Here is a 27,468-nt window from a genome sequence, read left to right as displayed (position 1 = left end):
AAGACAAAGTTATTTAGCTCTTCAAGGGTCATGTTATAAGCTGGGTTTTTTTTCTAGGAACACTTAAGTAATTATAAGGTGATTCTGATCATGAAAATCCACGCTCAGTCAGGAAAAGGGTTTTTTCCCTCCAGGTGAGGCTTTTGTTATGCACTCACCCTACTTTATTCACAGAATTCTTCAGAGGGTCTTATTCTGAAATTGCTCATGTTCTTAAAACAATCTGTCATTCTTTAAATGGAGGTGGTCATTGTCTGTCATGTCACAAATTAAAAAGACAATTCCCCCCAAAAAATCAGGGACGACGACGAAGCACATCTCTTGGGGGTGTAAGTGCACCCATTTGACTCACCTTGGCTACAGGTCTGTCTTTCCCTTTTCCCATGACAATCCGAGATATGTGAGTTCAGTTGTGGAGGAGGGGGAGATGACATTTTGTGAACTGTTATTAGTGATCAGCTTATTGCCATATTGCACAACTGGTGTAAAAGTGAAAACAATAACAGCCATGTTACCTGAATGCCCTTGAGAAGCCTAATAAATGCTGGACCCTTGGGTAACTGCTGATTTTTCTACCTTGTACTGCAATACGGCAGTGGAGGATAAACATGTTCTTTGTGTCAATAGTCTGGTAGCATTAAGAGGACTTGGAGTTCTTATCTCCTAATGTTCAAGGACTGCAAATTAATGCGGTCAAAACAGCCATGCAGCCTACGTACAAATGGGATGTCAACCCTTTCATTATTAGCCCAAGCTCCTGGCTTTGAAATATAGGTGATGTTGTGCTAAATAAAAATGGGCGACAAGGTTTCATGCAAGGAAAGCTATTCCTTTTGGAGATATGAACTGAAGCCAATAATAAAATTATTTTTTGTTGTTTTTCTTTTTTCTTTTCAGTCCTACCCACATCTTGGCCTGATTGCCAAGGGATCTTTACAGGGGTCATTTTGCTCCATGTGAGTTCCTGCCACCAGGGCTCAAGAAATTGTTTAATTTTATGAGCACAGTAAGACGTGGCATTATGCACCTTTGCATTTAGCATGCAGTGTTGTTGTTTTTAAATGCAAATGGCATAACTAAATAACTAATGGGATCAAAGCTGGTACTTTCCAGTACCAAGGAAAGCCCTCCTCTGAAGCTAATGTATGCACGAGAAGGAAATTGTCAATTGGAATCAACGAGGGATTTCCCTCCTAAAGCAAATGCTAGTTTAACAGCATAAGAGAAACCTTTCTAGTTCAGACCAAAGTCTTTTCTAATGTAACGTTCTTTGCCCAGAGTGGCCAACCAAATGCCAACTGGAAGCCAAAAGCAAGACATGAGAACAATAGCCCTCACCTGTTCTTGCCCCCCCCCGCATCTGGAATTCGGTGGCATAAATAATGTCCCTTATGCTAGAGGTATATATAGCCATTGTGATAATAGCTGTTAATATCCTTATTCACCATGAATTTGTCGAATCCCATTTTAAAGCTGTCCAAGCTTCAGAAAAAGGATTTTCCTTAGAACTGTGGGAGAGGAAGAAAGGATCAAATTACCCCCAGTGCTTGCCCTGAATCTATTATTTATTTATTATTTATTTATTAGATTTATATTCCACCCTTCCTCCCAGTACGAGATCACTTCTCCCCAGCTGATGCTATTTGCATTAAAAAAAACCTTTCATGTTAATTGCAAACATATTTGATCACATCTAGTTTGGCCTAAGGCTGCAGTCTTTCACACATTTCCTTTGGAGGAAGCGCCACCACAATAAACTGTTTTAATTCATGCTGTTTAACTAACTAATTAATATATTTATTAGAGGTGTGCACCAACCACAAGATTCATCTTGTATTTATAGTATTGGGAAGAGCCTGATCTGTTTCAAATCTGCTCTGTGTCATTCTGATTTGATTGGTGCAATTTCAGTCCAAATCTGAGCTGTTAAATGTCTTATGCTTGTCCACTGTCCTCCATATATGAGTGCACGCTTACTCATAATTGCCATCAGTTTATTCATGAACCACAAATTCCAAATGCAATTTTTAAACTGGGTTTGAATGGAGATTTCCCATGTGAATGAGTTTTAGTGCTGAAAGCATGTTGTAAACAAACTGTATTCATATCTCTTAACTTGGGCAACTAGTGTTTCCCAAACAATGCAGGAGTTGCCTGCTTGAAAGAGAAACTGTTATCTTAATTTGCTGTCCTTGAAATACCACCCAAACTTGAAATGCTGTGTAATTTATTTCAGTGTATTAATTGATCACTTGCAACAGTGTATCTCTTGGCAATACCTGAGGGAGCACATATTAACTCAGCAGTTGGGAAGCTCAATCATAAGTGTTCACACAGGAAGTGCTAAGATGCCCCTGTAAATTGACACTAGGGATGGAAGGATCTGTCAGTTTCTGTTCCCTTAATTTCTCATTTTTCCTATCTTAAATTTGGTTCTCCACATTTCTGCAGCAATATGTAGATTTTTTTAAAAAAAATCCTCAGGAAAATTCTTCATCATTTTAGTGCAGATTTCTCCTTATGAACACATTTATATATGCAGTTTTCACTAACGTACACAGTTTTGCAAGCAATTTATCCTAATATAATATATGTTATTTTCATGAATGTATTAATTTTATGCATACTTTCCCCTAATATATGCATTTTTGTAAACACTGCTTGGTTGGAGACCTACATCGCAAAATTCAGATAAGCATGCATTTTGAAAAATGACTGTGTTTTGGTTCTCATATTGTTTCAGAAAGTGCAAATTTGATAAATCCGGCTTTAAGTTTGAACTTAATTGAATTTCTTCCCATCCCTAATTGACACCCACAATATTTATCTGTTAGTTATTTTCCACTTTTGTTCTTTTGATCTTGAATACATTTATAGGCCAGCTCCACAGTTAGTATTAGAATTTCCACTGACTTTGAAGAACATTTGCTTGAATAGTGCCATCAGGCTGCATGCAACAAGTAGAGGGGACAACCAATGCTTGTATTGTCAGTCTAACAGTAATTCACTAATAGGCAAAAAACCTTGCAGTTTAAGAACGTACCTATAGCCCACATATATTTCTATCAAACTTTAAAAAGGAGGGAAATTGGGCAGCTATAGTGAATGTACCAGGGAAGCAGGAGACCTGACCTCCTCTCTGAGATATTGTACTGCCCTACAAATTTGTCAAAATGCAAACACAATTTGGGTTGGTCTTTCACAGTCCAATCCACATCCTGTGTAGCTTGGAAGAATCATCAGGTAAAGGACACAAAAACATATTAGAAGACCCTTTTCAGTGACTAACACACTCCCTTTTCATGGTGATTGGCTTGTAGGATGCTACAGACATAGGAACCCCGCTGGGACCCTGCTCCCAAAAACATAAGGGGTCTAAGACCCCCCCAAGGCCCTGGACGACTACACCCCTGCAATCGGAAGCATCTCAAATCAGGCTTCAGGACAGATGCTTAGGCCATAGTATACAGAATAATTATATTTATTTTATGTATTTGCTAATACTATACCCTGCTTTATCTCTAAATCAGGAGTAGGAAACCTGATACCCATCAGATGTTTCTGTACTACAAATCTCATCATCCCTAAACATTGGCTGTGCTGAATGGGGCTAATGGGTGCTGAGAGTCCAACAACATCTAGAGGGCCATAGATTCCCCACTCCTGCACTAAAGGTGGTATACACCATAGGAGCAAAACCTCATTATGCTTGATAACCTTTTTAACAAGCTGTCTTTAAAAACAACAACAGAATAACATAGCAAAATAATTCAGCAGATAAGACATCTGGGTCACTAAAATGCCATCAGCCAAGCAAAAAACCTGCTGAAATAACCACATTTTTGATGGCACCTAGTAGCCATCCTGGAGGAAGCTGAGTGGATCTCCAGAGGCAGAGAGTTCCACATCCTAGGTGTTGCTTACAGAGAATGCTCTCATATATTCCTCCCAACTCACTTCACCTCACCTGGGCTCCTTTGAGAGGAAGGACAGGATATAAGTTTAAATAATAGATGATGATGACGGCAGCGGTGGTGGCAATGATGATATAATGAAGACACTTCCCTGATGGCCAGTTTCATCTGGCAGGAAAGGTTTCTTCAAATAACTGAGACAAAGCAGTTTTTAGAGCTTTATTTTTAGGCCTGATTTTTGACTGGATGGGAGAATGCACTGCAAGATAAGACTGTGAGTATTAGGGAGAGAATGGAATGGGAAATTCTATAGGTCAGGACTGATATCCTAAGGAGAAGAGATTGGCTCACATTGGAAATTCCATAGGTCCAGACTGTCACTCTAAGGAGAAGAGATTGGCTAAATAATAATGATGATGATTTTTAAAAGTTAGGAAACTTATGACTTAAGGGTTCACAAGTAGTGAATCATCAAATGCAACTTCCTTTGTTGGGCTTGCAGTGTGTGCAAGGCTGCTTTATGTTTTGTCAGTATTGGCAAGTCCACTGCAGGAAGACTCAGAAATGAGGAAGGACCATGGGACAGGCTGTACATTTTCAAGTAGGGACAGGCTGATATAGGATGATGCTGAGCCAGCTCTGTTCCTTACACAGTGCAGTTGCTGATGCTTCAAGCATATCTGTCTGCAGTGCTGATTGCATGCCCTGCTGTAAATCAATGCATATCTAGCGCAGGAAACTCACTGGTTTGCATTAGTGCCATCTTGCTACTGGGCATATTGTTGGCATTTGACATACAAAGAAGGAAAAAGAACACAGGAAACTGACTTATACTGAATCAGGCCATTGGTCCATCTAGCTCAGTGTTGTCAGCAAGACTTTCCCAGACCAACCTAGAGATGCCAGGGATTGAACTGGGGTCCTTTTCTACCCATATTAGCTATACTTACTTCCAGCTAAGCATTTTCATTGCTGAGGTATAAGAACCTGTTTTTCTCTATGAACTGTGTCCTCCAATACTAAAGAGTCCCCCCCCCAACAAGTTACCAACAAGTATGGTTACAGTTAGGGAGGGAAAGATCTGTCAATTTTGGCTCTCTCAGTTTCTCACTTTATAATGTTAAATTCAGTTCTCTACATTTCTGCAGCAATTTGCAATAATAATAAAAAAATCCTGATGAAAATTCTCCACCATTTTAGTGTGAATGTCTCCAAATACATTTTTGTAGGCAGTTTGGACAAAGGTACACATTTTTGCAAGCCATTTCTCATCACATCCCTTTTTGCATGTTATTTTCACTCATATATTCATTTTTATGCACACTTTCCCCTAATATATGCATTTTTATAAATATTGTTGAGCTGGAGAACTGCATCCCAAAATTCTGATAAATGCAAATTTCGAAGGATGGCTGTGTTTCAGTGCTCATATTGTTTTGGAAAGTGCAAATTTGAGAAATTCTGCTTGAAATGCGAACTGAATTGAAATTCTCATCCATCCCTAGTTACAGTACAGTCTTTCATTATGATTCTAAGGATTATACAGAATAAAGTCCCACAGAGTTCAAAAGGACTTGCTCCAAATAAATGTGCATAATGCTGCAGCCATAGGTTGTGGTCAACAGAATTTTCTGGTTGATAACATAAACACGTCTTTTCATGCTCTTCAAATGCCTAACAGATATAGAAGATTATCAAGGCTATAAAATGACAAGATTCACCTCGTATCCCAAGCAATGGGAGGCAGCCTGAGCTGTTTTGAATTCTTTCTGCATCATACCAGTTCAATTCGTTATTTGGGTTTGAATCTGATCTGTTCAATCTAAAGCTCCGTTTTGTCCCCATTGACTATAACAGGGAATATTGAAATGACTATACTTTTCTTTTCACATGTGTGGATGAAATGTGCAGGCAAAGGAGTCCCTCCAGTTTAAGGATGGAAAGATCTGTCAGTTTTGGTTCTCTCCATTTCTCATTTGTCCAGTCTTAAATTTAGTTCTCCCCATTTCTGCAGCAATTTGTGGGTTTTTTTTTAATATCCTCATGAATATTCTCCAGAATTTTAGTGTGGATTCCTCCCAATAAATACAATCTTGTAGGCAGTTTTGACTGCTGTATACATTTTTGTATGCAATTTCTCCACATATAATGCATTTTTGTATGTAAATTTCACTAATATATTCATTCTTATGCACACTTTCTCTAATGTTGTAAACATTGGTTGGGGAACTGCATTGCAAAATTAAAATAAGTGTGACTTTCGAAGGATGGCTATGTTTCGGTTCTCATATTGTTTCAGAAAGTGCAAATATGGTAGATTTGGCTTGAAATGCAAAGTGAATTGAATTTCTTGCCCATCCCTATTCAGAGTGGATGAAACCTGCCCGATTTCAGGCCAATCCAACCAGCTATTTGTGCTGTTTAAAATTTCCCGTATGAAAAACTCTCTGACAGTAGAAACACGCTCACTGTTCTGCCATTTCCAGTGCTTCTCTACCTCTCTCTTCTGAAAAATGGAGCACATGGCACTAGTCAAACCCCACTCCTTTCCCTATAAAATCTGGTGGAAGCCACTTGAGTGCAGTTTTTTTAAAATTTGCTTCGAAGAGATTTCACAACTGCTCGGCAGATAAAACTGTGCCCCCTCTGGGTGTGGCTAATGGAAACGCTTTGATCTGGTGACTAGTGTGTTTACAGCCTGATTTGTTAGATTTTCTGCCAGAATTGGATGCAAATTGTAGGTATGGTAGCCCCTTTTGAGGGGACGAATCTTGCCAAGTTTCAGAACGTTAGGTCCAGCAGTTCTCCCACAAAGACAGGCTTTACTGTGTTGGGATGGAGAAATAAATTCACATTCCCTCCCCTAAGCTCCCTGTCCAATTAGTTTAAAACTGAGGATATGAGGGGTTGGTGCCTCTGGGTTAAGACACCTGTCAATGTTCAGACAAATAGGCTCAGTGGTTATTGTGCTAGGTGATTTTACCTTTGTTATAAAAAACTGGAAATGTCACCTTCCCTCCCCCTTTTTGGAAGTACCCTCCATGAAGGAAAAAGAGAGAGAGCTATGAGTTTTAATTATTTGTTAGGAAAAAGACTAATTGGGAAAGAAGCAGGCAACCCAAATAGTTTAACTGTCACTTGCACCCTTCTGTCACAGCCAAAACTCTGAGATGGATGACCCATGTGTTTATTTCAACAACCCTCCCCCAAATCACTGTGATTGGAGTTCACTGGGAAAATAACTCATTTTGATTAAAAGCTAGATCTGTCCATCACAATGGAAGACACATCCCCTTTTCCAATTCCTTCCTTGTCCTCTCAAGCTCTTGATGTTTCCCGAGTCAGCTTGGTTTCATTTCTTGGAAAAGAAAAGTTGGGGTGGTGGGAGTGGTGCATTTAACTTTATGGAAAAACTGAGACAGCTTGGCCATTTCCTTTCCGCCTCAACATGCCTTGTTAACAGTGTGATCTACTTTGGTAGCATGGAAGACGACCCTGAAACACCCTGATTTACCTCCTTATTTGGGGTACACACAGAGATATGCACACTCCTAGTAATTGTTAAGGATATGTGCTTGAAAGTAAGCACCACTGAAGTCAACAGAAGTGGCTTCTAGTGTTTGTTTCAGATTAAGATGTAAGAAATACATTTTAAGGACTTGTGTTTTTATAGTAGACTCACTTAGGTTCTATTACTCCCAGTTCGTCTAAGGGCCCAACTTTTTGTTATGCTAAAACACACAGTTTGACATTACATTTCCCCCCCTTTTAAAGTAGCAGCTATGTTACGTTATGTTACGTTATGTTATGGTTTATTTCTTGGCTGCCTTTTGACCAAAAAGGCCCCAAGGCGGCTTATACACAAATAGAAAAACACAAATACAAAATACAAATAAAAACAACACAATTTACAAAAATTCAAGCCAACAAAATCCTAGCATTTCTAAAAAGCAACAATATGCAGTCTATCTCAAATATTTTGAAAAAAATATTTTTTTTTAAAAAAAACAATAGTTCTGCAGACTCAGAGTAAAACTACAAAGTGGAAGGCCCAATTACACCGCTGTAATGCTGCTCATGTCTGCTGCATGGCTCCAGCTGTACTCAGTGTTAACAGTGTTAACATGTGGAGGGATCAGGACCATGGTGGCCAGGAAAGGGGTATTAACTTTCCCCTCCACACACCATCACTCTGCTCTCCATGAAAATCACATAACCCAGAAGCTGTGATTTGTATGTATGTGTGTGTAAGGCAATTTCAGCTTCAAGGAGGAACTATGGGGGAAGGAGTTAACCCAATCACTCCCGCGTGCTGTGGTCCTGATCCTTATCACCTTCCCTACTGCAATGGCAGACGATGATGATGATTTAAATTACTATACTGCCCCATAGCCGAAGCTCTCTGGGCGGTTCACAACATAAAAATCAATATACAATATGTAATATACAATTCATATTTGGTACAATTAAAAGGAAAAACAATACATCACATTTTAAATAAACATAAGTAAACCATAAATCTCAACAATATACATAACATAACAGAATAAATAAAACAAACCAAACATAGCAATTATAACAATATCTACAACATATTCTCCAATGTCCCATTGTGCTACATGTTTAACATAATCTGTAATTTGCTCCCTAGGCTGTAGTCCTAAACCTACTTACTAGTGCATTAGCTCTGTTGAACTGAAAGAGACTTACAGCTGAGTTAGCATGCTGGGGCCTCCACTGCATGTGGAATATTCTTCTGATAAAAGATGCATAGGCTCATACCGTTAAACATGAATAACTTTTGCTGGATTGGGGCCCAAATTTTTAAAACATTGGTGATTGATGCCATGAGATTAAGTATGCATGGTTCTGCTAACGCCTTACCATGTGAGCTCTGCACCATTTCTTAGCCTCTCCCCACCCCTCCCCTTCTCCTGGATCAATATGTATATTATGCTGCTACTAAAGTAATCTCTATGCTCTACATTTTGGAATGCATGCTTCTGTTGATAACACTGAAAAGCCTTCATTCAGGCCATAGCCCAGTTTGCTGGAAATAGCTACTATGGGTTAATCTTACATTTGTCTTGCATCATTTTTCAAACAGTAGCATTTGGGAGCATTTCACCCAGAAGCGGGGATAAGGCTATCTTACAATGGATAAAAGAAAGCAATTGCTCTGTCGGCGCACAGAAGGTTCATTACTTTTGAGGAAACAACAAAAACAAAACCCACATCTAGTATTCTTTTTGAGACATGTTAATACTAGCATCAGTATTTCAAATGAACGTGTCTTTCCCAGCATTATGTTTCACCAAGTGATGGGTGTGCACTGTGGAACAGAATGAGAAAGGGCTTCCCGAGGTGGATCAGAAACCAAAAAGAGAAAGCACCGGGTTAACACGGAAATACTTGTGTGTTCAGGTCTCCGTGAAAGTGATGTGCTTTGCCACTTGCAGACCGCCAAACAAAACGGAAGTACCTGCGGTCACCCATCCTATAAACGCAGGAATGTAGGAAGCTGCTTTATACCGAGTCAGTCCCTTGGTCTATCTAGCTCTGTCTACTCTGACTGGCAGCAGCTCTCTGGGGTTTCAGACAGGAGTCACTCCTGCCCCTGCCCCTGTCTGGAGACACCAGGGGTCACGCAAGGCAGATGCTGCGTCGCTGAGCTTGGGTCCTTTCCCAAAACAAAAGCAACTCAAACGACAAGCGATTGTCAGAGGGACATATGGCCCCGGGGGGGGGGGGGTTCCTTCCGAGTGAGATCAGCCGTCTAAATATATGCCTGAGGGATTTCTACCTCGCCTTTACATGAGCTTTTCTGTCATGGCTCAGAGATAGAGTAAGCAAGGAGAAGCCGCCAAACATTCCTTCCTGGGCTTTGATACAAAAATGGACCGCGGGGGGGGGGGCGGAGGGAGAAAGGAGGGGCGAGAGCAAGACTTGCATACCAGATGCTTCCATTGACGACAAAACCTCAGGTCAGCCCCTTGACTTTCCCTCAGCCAATGAGGTGGCCAGTTTGGGTCGAGCCTCCTTCAAGCCTTCCCCTGCTTTTACTGTGATAACCTCCCTGGCAGTCATGTGATGGGGATATAGTACTATGCTAGGAGAGCTAAAGGACACATCACCAGGCGTGCTGCTGGTCGCAGATCGGGACCCTGTGTGCTTCCAGGCGACTCTCAAGGACATCCTTTGCCACCCAGTCACTCACCTCCTTGGGGGAGAAATGCTGGGGTTTTAAAATCGCCTTGTTTTTTCTTTTCATTCTTCTCCCCTCTTCTTTTTTAAATGTCCAGAGGAGCGGCAGCCAATTGGGAACTTTTTGTCTTTTAAATTTTGGGGTGTCTTCCCACCTCCTCACGCTCACCCTCACCCCGGGGTGTTGAGAGAATAAGTTCAGGTAAGAAGCAAATGAGACAATTCTGGCCTATAATAAGGTGCATGGGGGGGTACAATGCGGGACGGGCGGTGGGGAAGAGAAAAATCCTCAGTGGAAAAAGAGGCCAGCTTCTTGTAAAGGAATCCGGCGCCAGCGGCGATGATGATGATGATTATGTGTGCGCAGCAAATGCTAATGGGGAATGCGATCGTTTGGCTGCAGATGTGGCGGCCTGGAGGGCGGATGGAGACCAGGGTCGCCGAATCGAAGCATCGATTAGCCGCGTTCACAGTGCTGGAGATGCGGCTGGCCCCAAGAAGAGCCCGCTTTGCACGCGGGGTGCGTGCGTGTGGGCGCGCTAAGATGTTGACGAGGAGCGGGGGAGGAGGGCGAGAGAGTGCCGCGGCTCCCGTTCCAGATCCTTGCCGAAGGACGAGATCCTCGCCTATAGATTCCGATGCATTCCGATCTCCTCCGGCGTCCGGGACCCCGATAAAGGAACGACCTGCGAGCGGCTTCTCCCACCATATGTTAAAGAGGAGTGCTTGGGTTAGCTGTTTTCATCAGCGGGAGGTTGCTTCATGCCTTCTCAGAGCTGGGGCTGGCGGCAATCGCCTTCCCTTCAATCACAAATAAGCATGCAGGTACTTTCCCACTTCCTATTTTAGCCCAGGGCTCCCGCCCGGTTTTGCGTGTAAAGGATCCGATGTCTGCGCCTTCCTCCTGAATTGTTAAGGGACGCCCCTTTCAACCCCCTTTCCCTTGCACGCTTGATTCCTTTCACCAGGTTAAAAACGAGTGACTCTAGTTTGTTTCAAAGCTTCACTCCTGGCTTTCTCTCTCGACCCCCATCCCGCTACCCCATGGAGTGAAACACGAACACATGGCTGTGGGTTTAAGCTCATGGGCATTGCAGATGGCGATTGCTCTGGAGTTCACTGTAACGAGGAGCGCCCCGGCTAACTGTGAAAGACAGTTGTTGTTGCTGGGTTAAGTCCCAGAGAATAGGGCAGAGATGACAAAACAGACAGCAGTCTGCCTTTTAAAACGGAATGAATTTATGTAGCGTAATACAGTAGGGCAGCTTCTGAGCTACAAAGAACCTTTAATCTAATGAAGAATTCTATGCGATTTAAAAGCTTGCACTGCCTGTCGTCAATAGCAGTAACTGAACCAATAAAAGACTCTGTATTTCCTCACTGGGGAGCTAATAATACAATCCGACAATCAAACGTCATGTAGTCAGTCCCAAATCCTGCTTTAGGACTAGGCAGCTATTCCTAACAGCTAATTCCTGAGTCCCAGCCCCCGCTTCAAAGCCTCTGTTGAAAGGTATCCCATACCCTTTCTAGGAAGCTCAGGATGATTTCTCATATGGGGGGAGTGTGAAACATGTCCACACTATCATGAGAGACAATCACGGGTTTATTTTGCCACATGTCAATGTGGTCGCTTTCAAGCATATGGTGAAATCATGTGGCTTTTCACACATGACACTGAATGGAAGGCTTTACCTTTTGCCTCTGAACCACATGTGGGCAACCCACAGCCCAGAGGACACATGTTGCAGGCCTTCAGTGCTCCCTGGAGGGCAGGCCCACTGCTGAATTACCCCTGCCTGCCACCAGTTTTTATTGTTCGGGAAGCGGGGCATGATCGCAATGGGCAGGAAGGCACATGGGGAGAGGGATCCTCCTGTGCCTTCCTCTTCATGTAAACCATGCTCCTCCCAGCCTGCCAAACAGCTGTTTGGGCAGCTGGAGAGTGTGTGATTGTAATGGGAAAGTGTGTGATTGTAATGGGAAAGTGCATGGGAAGAGTCTACACCCATGTAGGAGAAAAATGCCCACAGCGTGTGTGAAGCGGTCCTCGTTCTGTTCCAAAACTGCTGTCACAATTAGGAAGGGTCTTTCCTTCCCTTTCTTTGCAACTGCTGCTGTTGCTTACGGAGAAAGGCCTTAACTCGGTGGTAGGGCGCCTGCTTGGCATGCAGAAGGTCCCAGATTCAATCTCCGGCATCTCTAGGTAGGGCCCTGAAGGACCCCTGTCTGAAACCTTGGGGAGCTGCAGTGCGGACAATACTGCACTAGATGGACGAATGGCCTGATGGCATGAGGCAGCCTCCTTGAGGGCAAACTTCTTCACAAATGTCCATTGTCATGTTGGAGATGGAAGAGGAGTTCTGTTAGCTCTAGCAAGGTCATGTTTACTGGTTTCCCTGCACAACTGTTGAACGGGGGTGAGTGCTGGTGGTGGTGGTGAGGCTCTTTTTGGGAGGTAGTGGTGGGAAAGTCACCTACAGCAGCAACAGGAGGAGGCAGCTGTGCTTTGCTCTGTTAGGGCTGTTATGGTAAGGTTGAGAGAGAGAGAGAGAGAGAGAGAGGCTTGCAGGGTTACTGTCGGTCATTCCAAACTTCAGAGGCCAAAGGGAGGGATTGCAGACGAGAGAAGTGCACCAGTAACAGAGTGTCCAGTCAGTCTCTTTAATGCCCAGCCTTGTGAAGTTGTGGTTGGGTTAAACACACCGGGCTATTTAGAGGAAGCAAAAACAGCCCCCACCCCCCTGCAAAAACCACAGCCCGCGATTCTTGAAGGAATATGAAATGTATCCTTCCATTTCTGTCCCTCATTCGCCCTCCCTCCACACCCAGTGCAATGAATCCCAAAGCTTTTGTCCATTCACCTCTTGATAGATGAGCAAAGACAGGTTTGGGACGCGTGTGTGTGTGTGACCAGCAGGAAGGTCAAAGCGGAATGTACACAATCCAGAGCCGTGGATTAAAGGCTTTGGCCACTATTGCTGTAAACAAAGTCTTTCCTCCTCCAGAAAACAATGGAGAATGGATGAGTTTTTAAAGGCTGTTGGCTTTTTAGCAAGGAAAGGGATTTCTCCCCACCCTCTGCTTCTGCAGAAATTTTGACAAGGCTGTGTGAAAAGGCGGAAAACATGGCCAGCGTTTTGATTATGTTTTGATCTTGTACAGTATAGATTCTTCTGAATCACCTCCCTCTCCTTTATTACCAGGGATCTTTGCTTACTACAAGTTTACTTACCATGGCAGGTTATGTGTATTCTAAATTTCTAATGACAACAGAGTGCAACAGGAAAGGGGAGGGGGTCCCATGGTGGGCAGTAGGGTGAGATAAAGGAGCTGGGATGGCCCTTCATGGAGAGAAAGAGAGAAACGTGCTTAACCTTGTTTGCAAGAAACTGTTCTTTGACCTTCTCTAACAGTTGTATACAATTAACTTATACTCATAATAGATGCATTGAAATCAATGGGCATAAGTTAGCCATATCAATTAATTTCAGTGGGTCTACTCTGAGCAGGACTAAGATTGCATATTGCCCTAGGAGTCTTTTGCAGATGTGCTCTTGACTTTTTAAATATTTTCTCCACCCATGAGATCTAGAAACTTGCCCTTGTAAAGTTGTAAAGTGAAATCTAATACTTAAAGGAACTAAGAAGATGGTCTTGGTACTGTGCATAGCTGCAACCATGTAGTAAGAACAAACACAGAATTAACATACTGAAGCTATTGCTGTGCACTGTCAAATGTGCCTTTCTCTTAAATGTTTAACTGGCACCAGTGAATAGTCATGTGCTATGCAGACTGGAGGCTTCTTAATCAGGAAACCTTTATTGCAGCATTTAACAGCAAGCATATTTTTAAACCAGCTTGAGAGCAGATGACAGTAAAAGATTATTATAATGATGATTATTAGATGCTTTATGTATTTTCATCCTTTTATGCTGACCCAGTATACAATGCAGAGCATATGATGGGCTGTAAATGTATCTCTTTTGAGTTTTCATGTGTTGGCAGGTTGTCAAACTATGTTGAAAAACAACCAAATATGCAGAGCGTTAGACTTGGACCAAAAACACTTGGGCTCAAATCTCTGCTCAGTTATGAAGTTCATTGGGTGGTCTTAGTAATGTCAATGTTTCTCAACCAAACCTACTTTATTATTTATTTATGTAGATCATTTATATAACACTTACATTTAAATAAAACTCTAAGTGGTGTACAACGAAAGTCAAAACATTTGAAAACATCAGATACAACCCCCCAATTGCTAAAATACAATCAACTGAACAAAACATCCTCTTTAGCATCAACATATAGTATAAATATTGCATATAAAGTTCAGTACAAGAAATACAAGAAAAAATCATGACAAACATAGACTAAACAAAATATTCCCTAGGATTCAAGAAAAAAAAATAAAAATCTTTATAACAGAATTTCATCTAATTACAGCTGAAAATAGATATCATTCAGTTTACTCAAGCACACCCTTACAAGATCAACACATTCATGTTCATCAAACATATCAGCATTCTAAACCAACACACTCAAGCTTACTGTTTTAGCACACCTAAAATCACACTCCACAAGCACTCACATAATTCAGGCTCACATCCTAAAAACAGCACACTCATATATCCACACCACACCATGCAAACCACTCAAATCTACATACATACAACCAAATAATGCTCTCTCTCTCTCTCTCTCTCTCTCTCTCTCTCTCTCTCTCTCAATAAAACATTCATACCAAACACTCCCCCTTGTCTCTCACCCAAAGGGGCACAAACTATCCCCACCAGGCACTCACCCTGGGGGTATAGAAACCACTTTACTGGGTTGTTGCAAGGACGAAATGTGATAACCCCATGTTTACTAACCTGAGCTGGTGGAAGTAAGCATGGGATACAAGTCAATGAATAAAACTGGGTTATTATATGCGATTATTGTTCCACACAATATATACTGCTGTATTTCTTCACTACTGGAGGCTATGTCCAGCCTACTCTGCACTGTCATCTGGAAGCTTTTCCTTCCAGGCAGAATAATAAAAAACAACAACACTAGGAGCATTATAACTGTTACTAGCAGCCTGTTATAAAAGGTGAAGCAACAATGGAGAGAGGGTTTGTTTTTTAAGGAGATACAGCCTGTATTTGTATGCTCTTGTCACAGATATACATGCATGCATTTGTATACATGTGTCTGTGCCTGAGGAATCAGTAGGATCCAAGCCACCCAGATCAGCTGTGGAGGACAGATTTTGCTCTCACTGCTATGGTGTCCCCAAGCACAGTGATTTAGTTGTCTGTCTCTGTAGGATAAAACTGATGTGCAGGGTAAATGGTGAAGAGTTGCACTCCAGGATGCTGAAGTGTGTGTGTATAAAGACAATTGCATTCTGCTCCTGGTGATAAAATCGAGCCAACTTCTATTTGCATAGCCCCACCTCTTCATTTGCATTGCCCTATCCAAAGTTCTGCTTCTTAGTCATCTTCCAGTGATCACACCCATACCAAACATTTAGAGCATATTTAATGCACATTTATAGTGCATGAGCCCCCTCCCTCCCTCAAATCCTGGTAACTGTAGTTTGTTAAGGGTGCTGGGAATTGTAGCTCTGTGAGGGATAAACTACAGTTCCCAGGATTCTTTGGGGGAAGTCATATGCTTTAAATGTGCATAAAATGTATGGCGTGGATATGACCAGTGTGTGATGGAATGTTGGGAACTGGCATATATAAGCATATACAGAAAGAATGGGAGAGAGAGGAGGAGGAATTGAGACTGGATTATGCTGTCTTTCCAAGGGTCAGATACATAAGGGACCACACATACTAGGGCTCATACTCACTGTGGCAGATTGCGTGGAGAGTGGAGAGGGGCAGGGCTAGCTAGTGCAGCTCCCTTTCATCTTGGGTGAATCTGTGAGGAGCGAGGGGTCCTGTTTATCCCTTTATAATTAAGCAGAGGCTTGCGGCCTAAGTTTTCTTGATGGAAACCAATCCAGCGCCGGTCCACACTAACTCTTGGTGTGGTGCTTTCCCAACATGAAAACAATGGCATTTGCACGATAAGCTGTTCTGAGTTTCTTGGAATTTCTGGGGCAAGGCATTCCAGGGAATTTATGCAAGCACACTGATTATGTCTCAATCTGACTTGTGCATACTGCAAACAGGTAATCCTATGGCTGTGCATTATAATTGTACAGTCTGTTGTAGTAGGGAGAACACAGATTGATAGGATTATGTTGCATCAAAGAGAAGAGATATTGGCAACTCTAAAAAGAGTAGCTGTCAGCATATCCACAGCTGTTGAAAAGGCACCAAATAGGCTTACAGTGTTAGCAGCAATATCTGCCCCCCCTCCCCCGTAGTCCTCTAATGTTCCCTGCAGTGATATGCAGCTCAGTTTTTGCATAGCTTTTTGTGTTCTCCTCTGAATGCTTACTATGAAATACAGCAATACACTGGCATGTAATACATTTGCTGCCCTTTGAATATTTAGCTGGTGACCTAAACAACAGGCAACTGTTGTTCAGAACAAGACAACTCCTAAAGATCAGTAGGAAGCAAGCAATATTGTGATCATACTGCAGAGGCTTGGAGAGCTCTTTTTATCCTGTGAAAGTGCTGATGTTCTTCACTCCAGAGCTGACTGCATTTCAGTGGCATATGACAGGAACCTATTCATTGATAAATTGTTGGAGCCTTGACTCTGACGTTTAAGAATCTCAGGTCAAAAAAAGTAGGGTGATGAATCCAGCACGTTCCTCCAATACCCAGATTTCCCTGCGGCTTCGGTGACAGCCTTGATGGGGCAAGAAAAGTGGTATAAGATCTCACATAAGTCTACTGACCTCTGTGCCTTTAGGGTTTTACCCTTTGCCTCACGTTCACATTTCTTTGGTAAGAGAGCATCAATTGGTGCCAGATGGATATGGGAATGTAAGATGAATAACAGCTGGCCCCGTATTAGGAAACACTCTCATCATTTGCAGACCCTCACATTAGTCCTCTCTTTCCCTCCTCTGCCCCATGGATCCTGATTTAAAGGTCATATATTCTGATGAAATCCCTGAAATGAAATATTGTCCCACTCACAGGCTGAACTGCTAGCTTCTGAGGTGACAAAGCCAATTCAAAACAAGAGTAGCTAACCGGTGGCCCTACAGATGTCATTGGGCTCCAGCTACTATCAGCCCTAGCCAGTGTGGCCAGTGGACAGGAGCTGTAGTCCAGCCACCCCTGGTTTAAAATGACAGTGTAACCCTATACATTTCTATTCAGGAGTAAGCCCTACTGAGTGTAGTGAGGCTTACTCCCAGGGAAGCAGGTATAGATTTGCAACTGGAAAGATTCTGTTTATTATTCTGTCTCTCTATCTGTCTATCTGTTCAGCTGTGTCCCATTTCTTGCATGCACACTTTCCTCCTAAAATATCGCTTTTCCTAGTCCTTGGCATAGTAACCTGGGTACAACACCATTTTCTGCAGTAAACCCATTGGTCACAATCCAACACTGAGTTATGTGAGTTTTAAATCCATTCAGATCAATGGGCTAAAGTGTGCCTAACTCTGTGCTGAATAGCGGTGGTAAAGTCCAGAGGAGAAGTGTGCGAATCAAATACTCTGTGACATATTGTAGACATGTGCAGGAAATGGAGTAGGGAGACCATGCGCCCTGCCTAACAGAGGACAACCCTCTGTTGAAGGTGTCCTCTGTTTGAAGAGCCGTCTAGTACAAGTCCAGGTGAATGCTAAAGAAACCATGAGAAGGGACTTTTAAGTTGCCCATCAACAGTGAGCATCTGGACAGCAGACTGAACAGGCTCACAGTCTTCCCTGCAATTGTGAGATGTATTGTATTTCTATTTAAATTGTAGTAATTATTTCTATATTGCATATGTACATAAAAAGTAGCACATGCACTTTTATTCAAATATATGTCCTCTGTGATCCTCTTTTTTGGGGGTGGATAAGTAGCCACCTTAGAGTTGAGATATGCCATAGCTTCCCAGCTTGTGTTCCCTGCATGTTTGGAGATACCTGCTTCCCTTTACCCTGTTACATGGTATCTGCAACACATGTCAATGCACCTAGGCTGCTCTGTAAACTGGGAAGCAATTCTCACAGCATAGTCCTATGCACGTCCATTCAGAAGTAAGTACCATTGGCTTCAGTGGGGCTTACTTCCAGGTCAGGTTTCAGCCTGTGATCAAATTTGCTTTGAAATGTTATATCCTACCACATGGCACAACAATGTTTGCAGAACAGCTAATGATTTTAATATAAAAATGACCGTACCAAAATCTCATGACAAAACATAGCTGAATACATTCTTTCAATTGCAATCTAAAAACATCAAGATGCTAAGAACAGATTCAGAGCAGCATGATACAGGAGCCAAGAGGAGTAATTAAAATATAATTCCCTACCCCCCCCCAAAAAAATGCTTGCCAGGATAAAATGCTAAAAAGCAGAGAGCAAACCATTTTGTTGGGCACCTCTGGGAAGAGAATTCTATAAGAAGGATGCCTTTACCCAGAAGAGCTTCTTCTTTATTTCCATTAATCTAACTTAGAAGAGCAGAGCTTCTTTCAAAGATCCAAACATTTTGAATTGGTGTCTGTGTGTGTGTGTACTGGAGTAGGCACTCACTTATGTACCCTGGCAAAGTTCATTTAGGGCATCACAGATTTGCAACAAACACTTGTCTGAAATGTGTCTAGAAATTAATTGAGGGCCAGCGCAGTTCATTCAGCACTTGTGTTGTCTGCTCCCAATGGCTCTCTCCCACTGATAAACAGGCTGCCGCATTTTGAAGTTTCCAGTTTTCAAAGGTAATCACACACAGAATGGGTTACACTAGCCCAGCCTGAAAGTTACGAAAGCATGTATTGCTGTGGCCAGATCCAGTAGCAGTCAATGTGCTGGGGTGGAGCCACAGACCCACCCAACCACAGCATTGCTGCAGCTTACCTGGATGGGGCTGGGGAGGGCAGCAGGAGAGCGGTGAAAATGGCACTGTGTAGACACACTGGGGGAGCCAGTGTGATGCTCCCATCATTGCACCTGCACAGCCCCAACCTCCTTGCTGCCCTGCCCTGCCCCATCCAGGTCAGATGCAGATACCTTCTTATCAAGAGGTCTGTTCTGCACAACATAGGAAACAGAACTTTAGTGTGGCGGGAACCTACCCTGTGGAATTCCCTCCCCTTAAATATCAGGCAGGTGCCATCTCTGTTATCTTTTCGGCGCCTATTGAAGACCTTTGTTTTTCAACAAGCCTTTTAAGTTGAGACCTTATCCCAGGCTGCTTCTGTGTTGGAATTGCTTTTTAACATGTTTTTAAAACTTTTTTTTAAAAACCCCCAATGTTTTTAACCTTTTAAAAAGAAGTCTTGAAAGCTTTTTTAAAGAATGTTTTTTAAGGTATTTTGTTTTGATGTATTTTAAAGTCTGTTTCTATGATGTTTAAAGTGCTTTTAGTGCTTTTGTTTGCCACGCTGGGCTCCTGCTGGAAGGAAGGGTGGGGTATACATCAAAATAATAAATAAATAAATAAATTGGCAGCAACGTCCATGTGGAAGGGTGGCTCTCACCACACTGGCCACTACTGGCCAGATCATCATTTTTTTAGGAGTGGCCCCAACTGTTGTATCAAACCCAACTGGTAAAAAAGCCACTCTTGGTCACAGCTGCTCAGTTCGAATTGAGAACATAAGACCATAAAAAGAGTCTGCTGGATCAGGCCAGTGGCCCATCTAGTCCAACATCCTGTTCTCACAGTGGCCAGCCAGTTGCCCATGGGAAGCCCTTATAAGCAGGACCTGTAGCTATCAGCTAATGGTTTTCAGAAGCATACTGCTTCTGACTATGGTGACAGAGCACAGCCATCATGGCTAGTAGCCAATGACAGCCTTATCCTCCATGAATTTGTCTAATCTTCTTTTAAAGCCATCTGAGTTGGTCGCCATCACTGCCTCTTGTGGCAGTGAATTCCATAGTTTAACTATACTCTGCATGAAGAACTTTCTTTTTTGTATGTCCAGGAATAATGCCAGAACTAGAAACATCCCCAGGCTGCTCATCTGGTCCTTTGGGAGGAATACAACCCCATCCAGTGCAATAGAACTGCCAACACCCAGATCAATCAAGTCTCCCAATGTTAACATCTGGATTACACAGGATAATGTAATAAGATAGGATGAGCATGTGTCCTACTTCAGAGATGGCCATCATCTCTGTCAGAGGACAGGCCTCTGTTTGAAGGTCTCCTCTGTTTGAAAGACTGTCTGGTCCAAGTCCAGTTAAAGGTAATGAACCATTAGAAGGGAGAGCAGCAGGGGACCTTGACGTTCCCCATCCACAATGGACAACAGACTCTGCAGGCACCAGGTCACCTAGTCACAGTTGTCCTGATTATGGTGAGATATATTGTATTTCTGTTTAAATTACAGCGATCATTTCTAAACCCTTTTCTTTCACCCAGCCTTTTAAGTAGCTACTATCTTATCCCAGGCTACATTTGTATGGGAATTGTTTTTTAAAAGATGTTTTAAAGATGCCTTTAAGATGTTTTGTTTTTAAGATTTTTTTGTGTTTTATCATTCGATTGCCACCCTGGGCTCCTTTTGGGAGGAAGGGCGGGATGATGTTGGTGATGATAAATTTGCATACATGCATCAACATCCACATATGTAAACTTGTGCAAATCCATATCCTCTTGTGTCCTCTTCTTTGGGGACCCATTTTTTTTCTTTGGCAATGACAAAAGTGGCTGCCCTAACAAAAGAAGAGCCCTGATGGATCAGAGCAAAGGCCTATCTGGGCTAGCATTCTGCTCTCATGGTGGCCAAACAGATGGCCAGAAGCAGGTCATGATCACAGCAGCAGTTTCTCACTCATGCTCCCTACCAGCTGGTATTCAGAGGCATAGTTCCTCTGACTCTGAAGGCAATATACAGCCATTGTGGCTTGTAGCCATTGATTGAGTTCCACTTGGTTTATCTTCAGAAGCAGCTTGTTAGGTGGGCCAGAGCCACTGTGCTAGCTCCTGGCTGGTGGGTCACGGTTGCTTACCAGGAGAGGGAGGGGCAAGGTGGAGGGGAGGTCGGGGAGGTGCAGTTGCACTGGCAGAACCAATCCGGGGCTCCTACTGGTGCTTTCCCACCATGCCGACTTCCCCACCACCTCTCTTCTGGTAAGCTACAGTGACTCACCTGCCGGGACGTTGGTGTAGCAGCTCTGTCCTACCTGGCGAGCCACTTCTGTTTATCTTCACTGAGTGTCATCCAATCTGTCACTAAACCGCGACCACCTGTTTGGGGCTTCTACCAGCACATGTGACTTTGGTGAAAAAAGGAGAAACAGCTGTTTTGTCAGCTTCGGATACTTACTCCCCAAACTCTCTCAGAAGTTTCGTGTAGATTTATAAAAGCCTGGGGGATATAGCAGAAACCTCTGAAATCCCAGAGACCAGGTCCCCAGTCCCCAGCACAATTGTCTGGGTCCTGTCAAGGCTGTTTTGGAAACCCCAGGACAAACGGAAACAAACTGCAGCTTTACAAGTTGCAACTGTTGCTGTTTCAGTGTTTTACACAACCAAGAATCAAAGGAGATGCCAGACATCCGTTTTATAGGTTGTTCAGCCTGGTTTAGTTGAAATAGTTCTTTCTTTCACTCCTAAAATTCTGGGATAAATTAGGTCTGTTATGAATTAAAGGACTACCTGCTTGTTGACTGATTTTTAAAAAGTAGACATTAATTTGCATATTACCAAAACTTCTATATGGGTGGCCCCCTCTCTGTGAGATGCTAAAGCAAGTCTGAGATTATAATTTAATAATAACTCATTGTTAGAAGGAAAGCCCATCTGTAGTATTTCATTTGTTATTCCTTACCATGCTCATTCTGCCTGAACAAATAAAACTGTGTCCTTAACTTTCACTCCCACTGATAAAACAGTTTCCCTACCAATATCAGCTAATCAACTAAAGCTTTAGTTGATCAATCTACCAATTAAACTAATTAAGCCTGCAATCCTATACCTGGGAATAAGTCCAATTTAATTCACAGGAATTTATAAATAAACATGTATAGGATTGCACTATAAACTCGGAGAAAACTTTGGAGGTCAGGATCTGATCTGTAGTGTCTTTAGACACATAACTCCAATATGTAAGGAATCGTATTTATTATTTGCAGTAATTATTGCACAAAATGACGTGAAAAATGCAATGCAAAACATGAATTACAATACATGGAGAAGGTCAAAGCTATTGCTTACGAATTGGTTTATGGATTGAACCAGCACAATGGATTTTTATTGCACAACATATATTAATCAATGGCTCCTTTTTGTGAATGATCACTGTTAATAAGATATAGTTATCACCTTCTGTACTTTTTTGCATTTCGTTTCTTTCTGATCTCACAATTTACAAACCCCTGCAACCATTTATGTATCTATAACTCAGGACAACACTTTATGAAGTGACCTGTAGTCCACGAAAGCCTATGCCATAGTAAATTGGTTAGCCTTTAAGGTGCCATAAGGCTCTTTTTTAATTTTATTTGTTTGCACCATGAAATCTGACCTTTTCTTGAACTTCCTCCTGTTCAACACGTGAGCATTTCATAAGTGTTGTCATTTGACAGGAAGAAATGGCTCACATTTGTGTGTAAAGCATACCACTTGGAAAGCCTTTGCTTCAGAACTAGTAACTGTCCACATCCCCATGCTTGCATCAAGCAGGAAGCTGTATCTCGAAGAAATGTACTTTTACTCATTCAGGCATCCTGGGGAAGATCAGTGGACTGGTGCTGATGGAATATGTGTGCAAAATATCTATTGCCATATCAGCCGTGGAGTGCATGCTTAGGATTTTATTTCCTTAAGCTGAACAAAAAAATCAAATACGCAAAATAAACAGTGTGGATTATGCAGGGGTAATCAGCATCTTTTGCCTCCCTCTGGACAATATCAGCAATTCATGGCAAAATGGCTGTGGCAGCAATAGCAGAGAAGTGTGCTGAGTATGACTGTGCAAAAGGTGTGTTCAAGATCTGCCTTGTGTTCGGCCATATGGTTTTCATTGCACCTTCTCACCCTCGCCCTCCTTCTTCCAAACCCAGATTAAAGGACTTGCCTTCACAATCCACATACCTCCTAAGCAGAGCTTGGAAAAGTTACTTTTTTAAACTACAGCTCCCATCAGCCCCAGCCAGCTTGGCCACTGGATTGGGCTGATGGGAGTTGTAGTTCAAAAAAGTAACGTTTCCAAGCTCTGCTCCTAAGGAGAAAGAGCTGTGCTGAAGTAGATTCACCTTGACCAGAAGGACAAATAATTGTCTGCCCAAAATGGTTTCTTTTCCCTTTCGTACTTTGCGACTTGTGCTATGAGAGTTTTGCTTAGGGCGACTAAGAGTGGGAGAGGTCTGCTCTTGATTCCCCCCCACCCCTTATTGGCTTCCATAGAAAATGGACTTCCAGGCCTTCCTCCCGAGACTGAGTGAACTGATGCGTGTCGGAACATGGCACAATGTGATTGGTCACAATGCTTTGAAATCCAAAGCCAGAGTTGAGATGCTAATTCTAACACAAGTCTTCCAAATTTAGACTCTGTCACATGGTTTAGATCATCCCAAGGCAGCATTTCAGATGATAGGCAGGAGGATATATTGGACAGAAGTTGCTCTAGTTTTACAGTGGACTTGTGGGCATGCCAGAGTTACAAGCCAGAACTATATTTTGACAGTAATCTCTTGTCTATAATCCTTTATTTTGGAAGGGAGGGATTGGGTCCCAATTTGCCAAGGTATGGTAATTAATTAATCCCTCTTGGTTCAAGGCTGTATAAAGAGCAGTGCAAAAGATAATGGCAGTAGAAAATTTGATTCATTAATCTGGAGGGAGAAATCCTCCTAGTGAATTCACTGTTGAAGTTGAGCCAGTATTCTTAGCTCCTGCCGCACTGAGACTTGCATTACGCTAATTAGCCTCTATCTGTATATGTGAGAAAGTTAAAAATGAAGCCAGTGGAAAGCTACAGCCCAGTAATAAACACTCTATTTGATATGGAGGTTTGGGGACAGTAAAATTTTCAGCAGGTTTCCCCCTTCTCTGTACCCTTTAGCATTGGCTGCAAGATTCACAGCTAAGCAAAAGGACATTGAAAGTCATTTTTTCTTGCCAGCAATCTTTTGGAAAGTAGGCTGTTGTAAATCTCAAGAACACATAGTTGTGAAATGGTGTTTCTGAGAGGATTCTTTTGCAAGCATGTGGTGCAATCATGGAAAAAAGCATTCAAGAAATCCTCTTGGGTGATAACAGGCAATATCAAAACATGTAGCAACATGTGCACGCAGCAAGGATTCTAAGCCAGGCTGGAGAGAGCTTTGTCATTTTAGCGCATTGAGATGAATGATTGAACCTGACTTCTGACTCTGTGTTTGTGTTCCCCATATTCAGGCTTTCGCTCTATTGGTACATGCTGGTGGGATACCCGTAAAGAGATTATCCAGGAATGGTGGATCACTTGCTTCCTGCGGGTGAATCTTTCTCATCCACAAGGCCTCTGATTGGATACTTTGGGGACATGGCAGCCATTGGGAGGTCATACCAAATGCTGCCCTCCCCCTTGTCAGAAGACGACAGCGATTCTTCGAGCTTTTGCTCTTGTTCCAGTCCCGAGTCCCAGGTTCTTAGCTCAAGCTATGGGAGCTCGTCAAGTGCTGAGAGTCAGGACAGTATTTTGGACTACTTGTTGTCCCAGGCATCCTTGGGGAATGGCCATGCCTCTTGGTGGGACAAAAGGAGACCTCAGCCTATTGTGAAGGAGGAACATTTTAGGATGCCTGAATTCACAGTGGAGATGGAAGAGTCTGGACCATTTCAGCCCACCCTTGAGGAGATTGAGGAGTTTCTGGAAGAGAACATGGAGACGGACCTCAAGGAAGGATCTAAAAGTGAGACCAAAGACATGAGAGCTTGTAGCCAGATTACTGTGGCTTCCATACAGCCAAAAGACCACATGGGGCCCAGTATTAGTTTAAAAGATAGTAAAAGTGAACAATCAAGCAACATAATGGAAAGTAGCCATGCATCAAATGGAGCAATGTCCCTCGATGGAGGAATACCTGTCATGCTCCAAATCCAACCAGTACAAGTTAAACAAGCATCAAACATGAGCCCTAGTTCACAAGAACCAGTGCAAGAGAACATTAAAATTGCACAGCTCCTGGTCAACATCCAAGGGCAAACATTTGCTCTTGTGCCACAGCTTGTTCAATCATCTAACTTGAACTCATCCTCTAAATTTGTCCGCATAGCCCCAGTTCCGATAGCTGCAAAGCCAATTGGGCCAGGAGGTACCATCCAGGGTCAAACTGGGGTCATCATGGGTCAAAAGTTTCAAAAGAATCCTGCGGCAGAACTCATTAAAATGCACAAATGTACTTTCCCTGGATGTACCAAGATGTACACCAAAAGCAGCCATTTGAAAGCCCATCTGAGAAGGCACACAGGAGAAAAACCCTTTGCGTGCACTTGGCCCGGTTGTGGATGGAGGTTAGTACTGGGATGTGGTGGCGGACTGGGCTTCATAAATATGACCATTCATTCCATGTCATTTGTCAGCAGTGATTGTGAACAAAATTAATTTATGAACATGTGTTCTTCTCTAGTTCCTCATGATAATTAGAATTTAAGCACATTATCTAAAAATCAGATAATTCTAGGAATATCTATGAATTGAATTACACAACCTGTTGGAATTTAGTGGTACAAAATATTTTTTAAATCAAAAACACACACTAACAACTGGTATCTCAATTCATAAAAGAGAGATTGAGCTTGTTAAAACCGCCATTTCAAGTTTTCTATGATTGGTTCAACTGCAATGTACTTTCTGCACTACCAAAACAAAGAGCTCAACTAGAGCTCAGTGGCAGAGCACATGCTTTGCATACAAAAGGTCCCAGGCTCAGTCCCTATCATCTCTAGTTAAATGATTAGGTGGCAGGTAATATGAAAGACACAGACCCGGAATCCTGGAAATCTGCTGTTGGTCAGAGCAGACAGTACTAGGCTAGATGGACCAATGGTCTGACCTGGTATAAAACAGTTTCTTATTTTCTTATACAGTGACACCTCAGTTAACCAAGCAGATGCGTTCCTGGACATTGCTTCTGTAACAGAAACTTTCCTACCAGTGGTAGGAATAACATGGAAATAATAGGGATAGGTTCCTACACCCACTCATAGATAGTGAGGGCAGCTTCAACAGGGACTTTAAAAAGTGCCTACCTGGCCCCCACCCACCCACCCACTCCTCCTCCTCCCTCCCTCCCCTTCCCTCCCCTTCTTCTCCCCTTTTGAATGTATTGGATCCTTTGCTCTCCAGCCCTGGGAGAAAGCAAGAGATCTCTTTAATGCAAAGCAAATACACTTGCTAGTCAGTTTCACCTTAAAGCAAAGACTCAGCCTGGTCAGTTTCACCTCAAAGCAAAGGCACAGACTTGAAAATTTATCCACAACAAAGCAAAGCTCATCAGTTTCATCTTTTAAAAAGCCTTTGTTAAAAGGAGCTTTTTTCCTGGAGTGTTCCTTAACTGAGGTATTACTATAATTGCAGTTAGCAAAAAAGAAAAGAAAAAGGATTAATAAAATATATATTTCTCAGACTTTTACAAGAACCTAGCAGGGTGGTTTACAACAGATGTTATTGGAGGTCGCTGATTCATAGGGACACAATAAGTCGAAATAAACCTGAAGGCACATAACAACAACAAATGTGAATGGCAATGCACACATCTAAATCCATGGAAATCTCAGCTCTATGAATGGCTCAACACTCATTTCTGACTATGAATCAACACAAATTCTGTACTCTTTTGTAAATCTGATCTCCTGAATGTTTATTGGTCTGCAACTGATCCACATGCTGAGAATCTGTACTGTGACTGTCATCCTTGCAGTTCTCTACTATAATGTGACTACAAATGTAATCTTGCAGTGGTAAAATAATAATGGCATGAAGGGTGGTCGTTACAGCGCTTCATAATTGGGCATGGATACTTGAAGAAGAAATACATTTGCCACTATTCAGGATAGGGGAAGATTAGTTAAAAGGCCCCTAAACCTCTAATTTCTGCAGGCTCTAAGTGAGTGAAACTAGACAGATAAATCACCACGTAACTGCTTTGGTTTTCCTATGTAGTCCCCAGCTTTGGTCATCCCTGGAGGCATGAGATTCTTGGTTGGACATTTGGCCTGACTCAGTATTTACATCCTTGAACTTCAAAATATGGGACACTTCTCTAGGTTGATTGTTCTGTGCCTGCAAGGCACA

The 27,468-nt window shown here is 42.4% G+C and overlaps 1 protein-coding gene across 3 annotated transcripts in view; it reads left to right on the top strand.

The window, feature by feature from the left end:
• The first annotated feature begins 10,017 nt into the window (after positions 1-10,017).
• KLF15 (KLF transcription factor 15) overlaps positions 10,018-27,468 on the top strand; it is a 32,537-nt gene continuing 15,086 nt past the window's right edge. For 2 of the 3 annotated variants that reach the window (XM_061618410.1, XM_061618412.1), the window contains exons 1-2: positions 10,018-10,320; positions 24,588-25,685. In XM_061618410.1, coding sequence (XP_061474394.1) covers positions 24,643-25,685 — 1,043 coding nt within the window. In that variant the 5' untranslated portion in view covers positions 10,018-10,320; positions 24,588-24,642. Of the gene's footprint in view, positions 10,321-10,521; positions 10,944-24,587; positions 25,686-27,468 lie in introns of all 3 variants that reach the window. The other variant, XM_061618411.1, reaches the window with a different exon arrangement.

This window comes from Rhineura floridana, chromosome 3 (genome assembly GCF_030035675.1).
Source record: "Rhineura floridana isolate rRhiFlo1 chromosome 3, rRhiFlo1.hap2, whole genome shotgun sequence".
NCBI classification, from domain to species: domain Eukaryota; kingdom Metazoa; phylum Chordata; class Lepidosauria; order Squamata; family Rhineuridae; genus Rhineura; species Rhineura floridana.
Note: the sequence above shows the minus strand (reverse complement) of the source record. Positions and strands in the feature narration are given on the sequence as shown.